The sequence below is a fragment of the Montipora foliosa genome, unplaced genomic scaffold (assembly GCF_036669935.1).
Source record: "Montipora foliosa isolate CH-2021 unplaced genomic scaffold, ASM3666993v2 scaffold_421, whole genome shotgun sequence".
NCBI lineage: Eukaryota > Metazoa > Cnidaria > Anthozoa > Scleractinia > Acroporidae > Montipora > Montipora foliosa.
The window spans coordinates 215,001-230,000 of NW_027179725.1; the positions used below are offsets into that span (position 1 = coordinate 215,001).

At 39.1% G+C, this 15,000-nt stretch overlaps 1 protein-coding gene across 1 annotated transcript in view; it reads left to right on the forward strand.

Moving 5' to 3' along the window:
* Positions 1 to 1,212: 1,212 nt before the first annotated feature.
* The window catches only part of LOC137988563 (uncharacterized), a 164,466-nt gene continuing 150,678 nt past the window's right edge, over positions 1,213 to 15,000 (forward strand). Inside the window, exon 1 of the mRNA XM_068834556.1 lies at positions 1,213 to 1,795. Within this exon, the coding sequence (XP_068690657.1) occupies positions 1,330 to 1,795 (466 nt within the window). The 5' untranslated portion in view covers positions 1,213 to 1,329. The remainder of the gene's footprint in view (positions 1,796 to 15,000) is intronic.

A 15,000-nucleotide genomic window follows, 5' to 3' on the forward strand; every position in this document is an offset into this window, starting at 1 on the left:
TTTCGTCTTAAATTAAGCGAGTATTCAAAGTTAGTTTTATCGTTCTATCAAACTACTAGCGTAGTCAAGCGGAATAGAGGTTCTTTTATTCTGCACTTATACTAATACATGGAGCAATAGTTATATGGTGAAATCAATACTGTGCTTGGTTCTTAACCTAGTTCAGGAACCCACATAAGTATATATTACCATTGGCTAAGTGGGTTTAATAAAAGTGAAGTCTTCAGAACTACTACATCTTCAGCGTAAGATTTCATCTCAACGGGTTTCTAAACCTCAATGAAGAACAATGCAGGAAATTAACGATTTAATCAAAAACTTGATCCTCTTTGAACAAACGGGAGTTTATCTTACTTTTATTTTTGTACCACGAATCATATTTTTCTCTAATAGTTTGATTATTCCACTCCACTACAACATTCATGATTACTATTTACTTGATTAGCGGTGTTTTCTTTTTTGAAGTTTTACAATTCATATTTGAATAAATTCATATTCAATTTAAATTCATTTGTTAATTTCAACTCTTCCGCCTCAGCCCCCTGAATAGGACACAGAAATAGAATCTTGTCATTTAACAATTATTCCATGCGTGAGTTAGATATCAAGTGGTAATAGGCAACGAGCTGAGGCGAGCAGCATCGAGTTTGTCACTTCTGAAAATGTATGCAGAAGCATAGGAAACGTCAAGTAAAAGATAATTTCAAATAATGCGTTTACATCTGATGTTTGCGACCGCTGTTTGCGTTATTTCTGATAAAACTGACATGGCCAAATAAAAAGAGTATTCAACCTCAATCCAGTTGTTAAATTCAACTCTTCCGTTTCAGCGTTACAGGACACAAAAATACTATCTTGTTATAACAGATCATAAACCGCGGTATGCAGAAGAGCACTGATTATTGGAATTTTGAGTGAATACATAATACCCGGCCAGTTCTGACCACTGTAGTCTTGCTTCCCATTTGAACTGGGGCATATAAAAATAAATCCGTTTTCGTACAAATCAATGCGGGGCTTATAAGGGAAATGACTTTCAGGGTTAAAATTTCTCGTTTTATTCAGGATATTGGAAAGCCGGAGAAATAGCATCGTTTTTTTTTTTTCATGCATCACTCAATATAAAGAATGCCTCCCGCCACAAACCTCTGAACCCGTTGTAGAGCCATTTTAAGGTTCCTGGGGTGTCATGAGGCATCGTTAACTATATTTACAATAAAAGAGGAGGTTTTTTTGACAATCTTTGGTTCACGGTCAGTTGGAGCTCGTCGCAATAAATACCGAGCCGTTTGAAAAAAACACCTTGGTTTTTTCCTTTAGTTTGCCGACATGGATCCTTTGAGATTGTGTCTTTTACTGGCTTACGCAGTTTGCAATCTCATGTGGTTAACGGTGGGACAGTCAGATTGTGTCAATGATAGCTGCTGTTCACTACCAGGCTATACGGAAATTAACGAACCTCGGCGGAGCACAAGGAGCATATTACAAGCGGGAGAGAGTGCTATCTGTGACTGGTTACTCCGTAAAGGCTGGTATCGATTCACGAGCTATGTAGGCGGGAAAATGCCCACTACGAAGGTTGATGGATCTCGATGCGGTACCGTACATCCCATTTGGATGAGGGGGGCTCATCCTCTTGTCCATGAAAATGTTGTAAATCGCACAGCCTGTGTTAATGTTTATGGATTATTTGGTGGATGCTTGGTTGAACTGGACATTAAAGTAAGAAACTGCACAGAATTTTACGTATACTACCTCAGGCCAACGCATTCCTGTTCTTTCGCGTATTGCGCTGGTAAGTTTGATATAATAGTCGAAAAAAAGATAACAAGTAGCCATTATTGAATGGTGGGGGAATTGGAACAAAAATGTCATTGAATCGAGTTTCATGCCATTAGACCATTAACGCCATGCCATTGAATCAAACGTCATTCTATCGGACACTATTGTTCATATGTCATTGGATTGGACTTCATGCCATTGAATCGTACGTCATTCTCTCGGATCATATACCTCATGTCATTGGATCGGACTTCATTTTATTGGATCATAATTCTATAGATCGTTTTCACGTGACGTCATCATTTTCTAAAATCCAAAACTAAAGAGCCACGAAAGTTTTTATCCTTATCAGGCATAAGAGGCGGTAAATTTGTATCCATTTGTAATTTTAAAGCTCAATAGCGTGCTTCGTTTGGAAACCAGAGCACTTTGAATTTCTGAGTTATAGCGGTGCGTGACACGAGGCGACGATCAAGTTTATTGAGAAATATATATTTATCTTATGATTTTGAGCCTTTTTAGAATTTAAAGCATTAGGAAAAGTGCTTAAGTAAATAGCTGTCTGTTCAGTACAGATGATCACTCGCCTAGATAGCCAAAGTAAGTAACAGATGTTGACACTATTTTCCGCCCGCCATATTGGTGCACCACAGATGTGCACCAACATGGCGTTTTCATACTGGGCTCTGTAAATTTCTGCGAAACATTTCGACGAATATCTGAAGTTTGGGGAAACGCACGGGCCTAAAACTTGGAGAAGTGTCTTCTTCATTTATCTTCTACAACATCACGAATTCTTGACTTTTTCCACTGGATGGTTTTCGATTTATATTTTTATTGCGTGACAGTGAAAACGATCTATTGGATTACGTACTTCATTTCATTAGATCGGACTTTATGTCATTGCAGTTCAAAAAACCACATTGACGTGTTATTGAATTTAAATTCATGTCATTGGATCGTTGACCATTCAATTGAACTAAGCGCGTCATGCCATTGGATCAAACTTCATGTCATTGGGTCACAAACGTCATTCGATCAGGCCAGCGGCCCACTGAAAAAACCTTTTTTTTTTTTTTTCCAATTTGACACTCACTCGCCAGGATTGTCCGTTATAGGAGGCTTCACGGTACTCCCTACAATTGTAAACCTACGCTATGTTATCGTACATTATTTATGGGGACATTTAGTAGGTCAGTATCAAAGCTGCCGTGTAATGAAAGATTAAGGCTCGGAGATTTATATTTCCACAAAAAAGCTGTAAAATTCTAGACGTACTCTTTATGTCATGTTAAAAAACGAGTTTGAACTAACAACTGAATGAGAAGCGCTTCGCCCCCAAATGGCATCGCAGATGAGTTTTTCTTTATCCAAAAGAAGTTGTCATACGAGAACTTAAGAAAGTACAAAAAGTTTTACCTCTTTTTAAAAACAAAACCAGTCGAAGTTTTAATTTATGCATAGTGCAGTCAACACATCGAATTACTTTACACACGCAGTTTTAGCTGGACAGTAACGCCGTCACGCAACATTTTTTTCAAAACATGTTTGCCAAATATCGCTTAAATTATTCTTTCAGGAAAAGAATACGTCAATAAAGTTGTACGCTTTGTAGTTTGTAAAATGATAGTAAATTCATTTTCTGCCTTCTTAGTTTTTTTTAATTTGTCACACGTTAAATGTACGTGAAACACAATACCCGATATGTTCATTTGTACCATAAATATAGACCAAATGATATCTTGGCTACCGCGTGCTCCAGCGCTCCTTGCTATCCACGGTCCTAAAGACAATTAGACAAATGGCATGGAACGACTTTGCTAATTTAAGCAAACTATTAACTACACTTCTTACGGCAAGTTTTTGTTGAGCACCCTGGCCGCTATCTCGGGACACGCAGCCGGGAAAAAATACCATTTTTATTAATTTTACATTTTACTTTATAAAAAAATAAGATTTTTATTGTTTCACTTCCTCTTTTTAACTGTCTGCCAACCGAATACAACGTCTGAAGTTTGTCACTGGAAAGAAAAAAGAACAACAAGAACAACAAACAACCAAGTTTGTTTCACTCATGGCCACCTCATGCTCGCTCGTCGGACAACATGTGATAGGAAAGCGCTAGCCCGTCCGATAGTTTCACTAGTCCCGGGCGGACAGCCCCTGATTAATTTCTGGGAGACAAACTTTTGTTTTAGTAAGCCGCTGGCCCGATCGAATGACGTTTCTGATCCAATGACATAAAGTTCGATCCAGTGGCATGACGCGCTTAGTTCAGTCGAATGGTCAACGATCCAATGACATGAACTTAGACTCAACTAGACCCCCCGTGAGGGTACACTGGGTTGCCTGTGGTACGTGCACAGTTCCAGACAATGGTTTTCAAGTTGGGGGTCATTAAGACCATTGAAGGGGTCACCCAAAAGTCATACCAGCAGAGGCCCTTTGGCTCACAGGTTCTCACGTTCGTACTACGTAGCTCTAACAGTGCACGATATTGTTTTGGTATTGTCAGGATCTCATTAAGAGGAGCCTCCATCTCCTCTAATTCCTTGAGTCAACCCTTTCCCGAGTAAATTTATTTTTAGGAACAGGTTTTTTCCGCGAAAATTATCATAATTCCCTTGACGCTGAGATAGCTCTGTTTTGATTGGCTTTACAACAGTGAGCGTGCTGAATCTCCCAAGGGAGGTGTTCGGGAAAGGGTTGACTCCGAGGCCAAGTATGGGAGATAGAGGCTCCTCTTAATGAGCTCCTGGTATTGTCTATCATTGTCGTGCCATGGTAGAAGTCTTGGGTAAATAGCCTGGGAAGACATGTGGTTACTAGCAAAGTACTGAACCCAGAAAGATTGAAGAAAATAAATGAGAAGTGGGAAACATTGTCTTCTGGGCTGACATGTTGATAAACTTCTTTTCACCACAAGTTTAAGCGTGCCCTCTGAGCATCTGACAGCTTTGTAATACTAAAGTTTACCAAGCTTTCCTCGTCCGGCGGGGTTAGTGTCTGGATGGGTGACCAAAAACATATACCCCTTTGTAAAAAAAAAACATTCGATCGAAAACACTATTAACGCTAACAAATGCGAACTCAGCAAGGTACAGATTTTGTTAGCTTGCTTTATGCAAAAACAAATATTGATGCAAAAGTAAATTAATATTGATACACAGTTTTTAGAAAGAGCAGAAGGAAGTTTCCAGGACGGTCGCTCGAGAATAACATATTTACGACATGAAAACAACATTAATTTTGAACCGTGAATATAGAATATAAACAGTTACGATCAGCGACAAACATTTTGGGAGATTTTTGCTACGTTCAATTTTGTTATTGTACGTTTTGGCTGCACAAATAAACCGCAAAATCGAAAGTGATATCGCCGGAATTCAGCGGGCGCCGTGATTAAGTTACCGCGGCATGTTTACTTGCCAAACAATGAAGCATCTGTGTCAAATGATGGCAAGATACCGGGTTTTTGTAAGTTTCTTTTTCTGTCAAGTGTTATAAAGTTTGACAATAAGTGAGCGAATTCAAAACAAAGATCACAATCGCCCACCATTGTTTCTGCAAAGTCAAAAATTTACTCTCCAAGACGAGGTTATTTATTACCAACAGACTTAACTGAATAGAGGGTAATGTGAAGTGCTAGATTTCTTTCCCATGTGAACCATGTGAGCGTTAGCCTTACTGATGGCAATGAGCCCACACAAGGACAGAGAAAAACTCTGACCAGGGTGGGAACTGAACCCACGACCTTCGGGTTGGATCTCCGCCGCTCTACCGACTGAGCTACAAGGTCAGACGGGAGCAGGCCGTGGGAACTGAAGCTGTTAAAGTCACGGCAATGAACATGTACAAGTACAAGTATTTATTACCAAGGTAATTCCATCATCTTGGAAATAGCAGCTACTTTATTATTCACTGGCGTCACAATTTTTTGCTGATTTTTGGGCTCATTTTGTTGAAACTCAAGCACGCTTCCAACAGACCTGTTTATTTTTCATGAAACCTTTCCCGCTTACAGAGCAATACTAAAAATATCCTCCCGTATCACGTTTCAACCTTAAGCTCGAAAATTCAATACACAACATGATATTACAATTCACAAAGGCAGAAAATATCACGGAATCCTTTTCCAGCGAAACACTTTATTGAAACAAACAACATAAGATGCACTAAAACGCCATTCGCGTTGCAATGACTTTCGACGCCATTGCTGGTTAACGAGATAAAAAACTCACGAGGCCATGAGAATGTATATTTATATTTAATTAAGTTAGCACAACAGAAAAACGCTAACCTCATTTTGACACGAAAATGCTTTACTGTTGCCATAAAAACTATCCAGTGAAGCTCGCATATTATAAAACATGATGAACTCATAAAGGCCACCTTTTCCAGCGAACAATTTTTTGAAACACCGCGCACCGGTGGCTCAGTTGGTTGAGCACCGGGCTGTCACGCGGGAGGTCGTGAGTTCAACTCCGGCCGGACCAACACTCAGGGTCTTTAAATAACTGAGGAGAAAGTGCTGCCTTTGTAATTACATCTGCAAATGGTTAGATTCTCTAGCCTTCTCGGATAAGGACGATAAGCCGGAGGTCCCGTCTCATAACCCTTGTTCATTAACTCTGTGGGACGTTAAAGATCCCACACACTATTCGAAAGGAGTAGGGGACAGTGTTCGCGGTGTTGTGGTCTGACCTTTCCAGCATGTGGTCGGCTTGACAGGATTAGCTTGGAGGGCTTCTGTGTGAATGAGACCACAATTGTGTATAACAGCCAGAAGTCAGGCTACTTAGCCAAGTGCTGGAGCCTCACTCAAGAGAGCCTCAAGAGAACAAAAAACATATTTGCTCTTAGAGGCGAAAACCTCTTCCTATTTCATTGCGTGCGTGAAGACAAGAAACTCAATCGTGTCAAATTACCATGTACTTCAGGTTCAAATCCTTTTCTGAAGAACCTTTTCCTTGAATAACAAGAAAATGCTTTACTATTGCCATAAAAACTATCCAGTACACATATCATAAAATATGATGAATTCATAAAGGCCACCTTTTCCAGCGAACAAAATTATTTTTTTGAAACAAACAGCTTTTTTGCTATTAGAGGCAAAAACCCCTTCCTATTTCATTACGTGTCAGTATGCGCAATATTACAACAAACTAAAATTTCAGGATCAAACCGGTTTCCATGAAGAACCTTTTCCTTGAATAATGAAGCACAAAATAGACGACAAGCTTTCTTTCAAATAATTCTTGGCTGTCACATTTCCAATTTTTTTTTACCTGAAGACTGTGCAGAGTTGATCACAGATCCACTTAAGGTGTTCAATTCGTTCTCTGTCTTTGTTGAACCCATAAGTTACCAGAGAATTGGTACGATTCAATGGCATGAAGTCCAATCCAATGACATATGAACAATATTGTCCGATAGAATGACGTTTGATTCAATGGCATGGCGTTAACGGTCCAATGGCATGAAACTCGATTCAATGACATTTTTGTCCCAATTCCAAATCCCCTCGTTATTCTTTGATAGAACATAGGCGGTCCAAGTAAGCTTTACGCCCGAGACCTGACTGTCAATGCGTCACGTCAGCTACAACACTGTTCTAGACAATTTTTTTTGTTTTTTTGAGAAAGTTTCACGACAAAGGAGCAAAGAAGCGAAATGTTATCAATGAATAAACGAACTAAAGTAAGTTAACTCACCTCGTTTATTTCGTTTTGTCTTTTCGATATTTTTAAAACTGCTTTGGGACGTTGTTGTTTGAGAGGCCTAGGCTGTCGTACTCTTCCTAAGACGAAGCCAAGGCGGGACACATCGATTCAGGGAGAAATCTACTCGAAAGCCTTTTTCTCTCTGCGCAGTTTTTCCTTCCAAAGAAAAGAGCATAGTCTGTTTTCTTCCCTGTCTGATCAGCTTGCTGAAAGTATTATCCTTTCGGCAAGAATGAGAAAGATTTCCTTCACATTTCCACACCCGACAGTTGTCTGCGATTAGGGATCTTTCCCGCGTTGAATTGCCACTTACGCCTCCCGTACACAGTCGAATCCTTTTCGTTGAAATATACGTGGGCTATGTGGACTGTGTAGAAAGTGCTGTATTTTCAACGACAGCATCCCACTGTGTTTTTTAGTGGAAATTGCACGCGGGAAAGATCCCTAATTTCAGTCCCCGGCCGTTGTCGAAAACGCGACAACTGTCCGGTGTGGAAATGTGCAAGAAATCTTTCTCATTCGAGCCGAAAGGGTAATGTTTTCAGCAAGCTGATCTGAAGGGAAGGAACACAAACTGTACTCTTTTCGTTGGAAGGAAAAATGGCGCAGCGAACTCGCTTTTCAGCGAGAAAAAGGCTTTCAAGTAGATTTCTCCCTGAATCGCTGTGTCCAGCCTTGACTTCGTCTTAGGAAGATTACGACAGCCCCTAAAACAACAAAGTCCCAAAACAGTTTTAAAAAGCTCGAAAAGACAAAACAAAATAAACAAGGTGAGTTAACTTACTTTATTTCGTTCATTCATTGACAACTTTTCGCTTCTTTGCTCCTTTGTTGTGAACTAACACAAAAAACAAAAAAAATTGTCTTGAACAGTGCTGTAGTTGACGTAACGCTTTGACAGTACGTATCACGTCTCGCGGGAAACGCAAGCTTGGGCCGCCTATGGATAGAAGAACATTATTTACTCTCGTTTTAGATGAAGTATATTAGGTCTCAAGAATGAACTGTTAAGGTATCATCGTTAGCAAACCAACATCCTTCACATCTATATATATATATATATATATATATATATATATATATTCGCAAAAAATTATATATATATATATATATATATATAATAAGTTAAAATGCTTCGAGCCAACAGTGATGCTGCGCCAGAAGGATCCAAAAGGATTCACAGTCCAAACCTCCAGAAGATAATTTCAAATTGTTGTGGAAAACGAGGACGGACAACTTCGAGCGAAGGAAAATATATACAGTAAAAATTCTAAAAATGGTAAAAAATTTAATAAAAAACGTTTTGGTCTGTCACCTTCATCAGTTGCAGTGCAAGTGAATGGTAAATTACAATTTCCTTAAATAAGTTTACAATATAAAAGATGACAAAACATTACAAAGATGATTGTATAACAGGGCGTGATAACATATATTCGCAAAAAATTAACAAGTGATGAACAATCGGTAATTACTACGCGTGAAAACGATGACTATACGAAACAAACCCACGGGGAAAACCAAATCGAAAGATAAAATAAAAGAATACAAACATACAAATAAAATGAAAAGAGAAAAGAAAAGGCTGTCGAGTACACTGATAATGCAAAGGAGCCAGCGTTAAAAATGAACCAGCGTTAAAAATGAAATGGCGAGAGATAAAACATAATTCCTAATCAGAGCCCCTGGGGGCCCCCACCCAATTTACATGTGATCTCTACGTTAATTGTAGTTTATTCTTTTTTTCGAGTGAAATTCCTGACGCCTATTCAAGCCAAAAGGTGCCAAAGAAAACAACTGTGCACTCCAATATGCCTCTTTAGTGATAAGGAGTTTCTCGATGCTGCATGAGTTGTTGACAGTCTCCTGCACTTGATCAATACATTGGAATGAGAAGTCGCTTAAATCATGTGGTGTTTTGTTGAAATGTACCGCTACCTCACAAGTCTTTTTCTTAGTGACCACAGCAGACTTATGGTTGCGAAATCTAACTCTGAAGTCAGTTGTTGTAGAACCAATATATTGCAGGCGACATTTCTTGCACGAAGCCAAATAAATAATGTTCTTGGAATCACAAGAAAGTTTTGATCGTATTTTGTAACTTTTACTAGTTTGAAAACTTAGGAAAGAATTTGATTCAACTAAGAAGTTGCGACAGAGATCGCATCTTGTCCTTTTACACTTAAAACAACCCTTAGCCTCAACAATCTCTCCGCGTTCAGTGTTAGGGCCATAACGAGATGGCGCCAACAATTTCTTAAGGTTTTTAGATCTTCGAAAGGATGCTATGATGGAATTTGGAGGAAAAAGCTCTTTTAATTTAGGGTTGGATTCCAAAATCGCTAGGTGTTTGCTGATGATGCGACCTACATCAGGTAGATTTGGATTAAATGTGGTCACAAATGGAAATAATTTCTTCTTAGATCTGGCACGAGTCCTAAGCAGATCACTTCTGGGTATGGTTGAGGCCTTACGAAATTGATCATCCACTAATTTAGAAGGGTAACCTTGATTGACTAAATGACCCTTGTATTCAGTAGTTCTCTCGGCAAGGAAAATTTGTTCCGAGCAGTTTCTTTGTAACCTTGTCGCTACGCCATAAGGAATAGCCTTAAAAACGTGTTTAGGATGAGCACTTGATGGTGGGAGGTACAGATGGCTATCCGTTGGCTTTGAATAAACGTCTGTCTGAATAAAACTCTCGATAAGATATAGAGTTAAGTCTAGCACGTGGAGTTCGCGCTCAGAAAAAACTAATTCAAATTTTATAGTAGGGTATAAAGAATTTATAAATTCGGTAAACTCATGCAGTGCAGGAAGGCCCTGTTGCCAAAGGTCAAAAACATCGTCACGGTATCGCCACCATAAAGCCGCTTTATGGGGCCAGAAATTTAGCCTGAAAATCTATTTCACCCATGGCTAGATCCGCGTAGCTACAAGCGTTTCTTTGGGCCCATAGCTGTGCCATGAATTTGTAGAAAAAAATTTTCTTTAAAAAACCGAATGATTGCTCTTCAAACAAATTTCTACCGCTTCCAAAATACAATTTGTAGATGGAAGCTGATTTTCTCTAGCATCCAGTGCTTTCTTCACTGCAGTGAGACCAAGTTGATTATCAATGTTAGGGAACATTGACACGACATCCCATGAAGCTTTTTCCTCCAAATTCCATCATAGCATCCTTTCGAAGAGCTAAAAACCTTAAGGAATTGTTGGCGCCATCTCGTTATGGCCCCAACACTGAACGCGGAGAGATTGTTGAGGCTAAGGGTTGTTTTAAGTGTAAAAGGACAAGATGCGATCTCTGTCGCAACTTCTTAGTTGAATCAAATTCTTTCCTAAGTTTTCAAACTGGTAAAAGTTACAAAATACGATCAAAACTTTCTTGTGATTCCAAGAACATTATTTATTTGGCTTCGTGCAAGAAATGTCGCCTGCAATACATTGGTTCTACAACAACTGACTTCAGAGTTAGATTTCGCAACCATAAGTCTGCTGTGGTCACTAAGAAAAAGACTTGTGAGGTAGCGGTACATTTCAACAAAACACCACATGATTTAAGCGACTTCTCATTCCAATGTATTGATCAAGTGCAGGAGACTGTCAACAACTCATGCAGCATCGAGAAACTCCTTATCACTAAAGAGGCATATTGGAGGATCATGACTAAAACACCACACGAGTACATACGGGTAACATACGAGTAACATACGAGTAACATACGGAACATACGGACACATACGAGTAACACACGACTAACATACGAGTAACATACGGATACATACGACTAACATACGGATACATACGAGTAAAAAAATACGAAAATATACGAGTAAAATTCATACCAGTAAATTTTTATGCAAAGTAACGACAACTTAAGTAAAATATTACGCATTACTTCCCCGACTAAGGAAAGTTTGCGTTACAAGAGCAAAGATATTTGATATTAATATCAAATATCTGGGGTCATGCCTGGTAATCTGATGTGCGCAAAAAAATAGCCTGTCGCGCAGTGGATGGTCTTCACGCGTTCGATCTTTACCGTGCACTGAACAGATTGAAGAGCGTAATAATGATTTACAGATGACACATTTGAGAAAGGAACCGTGATGTAGATGTAACTAACAGTGGTAAGTGAAGTGTTTTTGCTACCGCAGATGATACCAAAAATCTGCTTTAGTTTTGTAACATGAGAGATAAAAGCACATGTTTTGCAAACCAAACGAACCATCGATTGCATTATGATTTAAGCCAACTGAACAGTCACAGAATGACACAATCAGTAAATATTTAGTCTTATATGTCTGTTTATATTTGTCTTTTAAAAGTGTGTTGTTAAAATATCAGGAAAAAATAATTCTTCGGACGTACGGTCAGGGGCACTCAACGAGAATATAGTTCAAAACCACTTAAACATAGCATTGTTACACGGATTTTGGTATTTAACGGTAGATATAGGCATTACATGCATTACAGGCCAAAGCAGTGCAATGAAACTGTTGATGTTACAAGTTGCTTTCGTGGTTGATTATGACTGCCAGGCCAGGCTTCTGCCATGCCGCCCAGAAAGGCGAAGCCCTTAGGCTTCTTAGAACCAACTCTTCAAAGGCAACATTTGAAGAAAACGTTAAAAATTTCAGATCACACTTGCGTGTCCGAGGCTATCCAGATAATCTGGTAAACAAAGTCCTCGCAGAAGTCAAATTTATAGATAGGAAGTCGGCACTTCAAAAAAAAAAACCGCAAAAAGTGCAAAACGGATTAATGCCTTTTGTCACACAGTACAATCCATCAGTGCCTAACCTTAAAATTATTTTAATGAGCAAATCAGGGGCTGATTTAGGATGGGGGGGGGGGGGGGGGGGGGGGGGGGGGGCCGCCCCCCCCCCCTTTCAGTTCGTCGGAGATTTTTTTTTGTCAAAAGATACAATAATTTTATCATTTTGTAAGCAGTCTGTTGGAGCTTTTGATTTTTTTTGCTAAAGCGTGATTTTTCGCTAATAGTATGACCAAAGTTGTGCTAATAAACTTTCAACTTACAGGCGCTAATATTATCCTTTCGAAATGAGGAAGAAGACTAGATGCGAAATACTTGTCTACGTCAACGTAAAATCTTAATGTCTATATATATAGAAAATATCCTGCAAAGGTTGGTCAAGACAACGTGAACATAGGCGTTGTTGCTTGCAATATTTCGGCTGGCCAACACCAGCCTTCTTCAGGTTTATTGAATGGATAAATGCTAGTAACAAGATCTTTATATTTACCGGAAATGACATAAAAATGCTACGTGATGTGTTATAAAAACGGAAATGCATAAAAAAGAGGAGAGAATAATACATGATAACAAGATGAAAAAAACAAAAGAAAATTAAAAGGTAGCTAAACTAAATTACATTTCATCTCTTCTGTTAAGGCCTGCAGGCTCCAGTGTTTTTCCTCTGTGTATGAGGAATGCCTCACGAGCCTTTCTGATGGAGTCACGACTAGTGTGTAGTTGTTCGAGTGGTATAAGGATCATGTGATCCTCCGCGTGACCACTGGTCAGGAAGTGTCGTGAAACCGCAGTGGGGGTATAACTACAAAAGGGGCTTATAATAGGTCGCCTATGTTCATTAAAGCGGTCTTTAAGGGCCGATTTACACGGTACGACTTTGTCGCATGCGACAACGGCTTACGACAAGCCCACGACATGATTTACGATTGTTGTGTACGTCAGAAAAAATGTCGTAGCATTTTAAAACATGTTTTAAAACGCTGCGACAATCGTAAGTCATGTCGTAGGCCTGTCGTGAGCTTGTCCCATGCGACAAAATCGTATCGTGTAAATCGGCCCTAAGACGACGTTTGGTCTCTCCGATGTACTGAAGATTACATTTAGTGCACTGAATCATGTAAATTACATTAGGGGTTTCACAAGTAATATGTGATTTGATTTTGAAGGTTTGTCCAGTACTATAAAAAGTATATTGATTACGGCCATCCTCAATAATTATTGAGGATGGCATGTAATTTACATGATTCAGTGCACTAAATGTAATCTTCAGTACATCGGAGAGACCAAACGTCGTCTTAAAGACCGCTTTAATGAACATAGCCGACCTATTATAAGCCCCTTTTGTAGTTATACCCCCACTGCGGTTTCACGACACTTCCTGACCAGTGGTCACGCGGAGGATCACATGATCCTTATACCACTCGAACAACTACACACTAGTCGTGACTCCATCAGAAAGGCTCGTGAGGCATTCCTCATACACAGAGGAAAAACACTGGAGCCTGCAGGCCTTAACAGAAGAGATGAAATGTAATTTAGTTTAGCTACCTTTTAATTTTCTTTTGTTTTTTTCATCTTGTTATCATGTATTATTCTCTCCTCTTTTTTATGCATTTCCGTTTTTATAACACATCACGTAGCATTTTTATGTCATTTCCGGTAAATATAAAGATCTTGTTACTAGCATTTATCCATTCAATAAACCTGAAGAAGGCTGGTGTTGGCCAGCCGAAATATTGCAAGCAACAACGCCTATGTTCACGTTGTCTTGACCAACCTTTGCAGGATATTTTCTATTTTAAAGTTTTTTATGGTGTGGTCACGATCTATTTTGATCCAACGTAGAGCAAGTTTTGATCGTACACGGTTTTTGCAGTGGTTTAATCCTTAAAAAGTTCTATATATATAATTATATATATTTTGTGACTTTGAAGCGAAGAGTCAAAAACCATGCATCATTATAACCAATTATAACTTATAATTTTATTCAATATGGAATCCTGATACATTACGTTCCAGATTGCACCAGAGTGCATGTAAGAGTACCCAAATTTTCAAAATTTTCTGTGGGGGGCTTGCCCCCAGACCCCCCTAGAAAGTAGCGCGCTAACGCGCGCTGATTAGTATTCTTGTTCGGCCCCCACTTTCAAAAAATGCTGGATCCGCCCCTGCAAGTGGCATTTAATCGAAAACTAACCAATGCTGAGAGAAATATACAGAGAACCACCTCTCATCTCCTACAGGAGAGGAAAATCTCGAAAAGACATACTTGTTAGAGCTAAACTCTAAAGGTCAAAGACCTATTACATCACGAAACAGCGGGAGTCGTGTTTAGCCTGTCAACCACGTTTCAATATTTCTTGAATTGTTAAGAGCTTTTGACAGCTTTAATAGCTTTGTAATTCCTGATATCTCGATGCTTAAAATACATACCCCTTGGACCTCTGATATGAAGTGTGTGTGAGTGAGTGTGTGGATGCCACCCCCCTCAGATTTTGCACATTTTGGAAAGGAGATTTACTCTGTTGCTGAAACTTTAAGCAGCTGTTCGTTTATTGCTTGCGGATTTTTTAATGTGTCAACTGTTCCCAAAATTTGACATTTTAAACATAATTCGTCTAGTTTCTCAACACGAAGTTTCAAAATCGATACATTTTTACATGTACATGGTTACATTTAAGCTTTCTGGCTTGATTTCGCACTGCTTTTTTGCCATTAAAA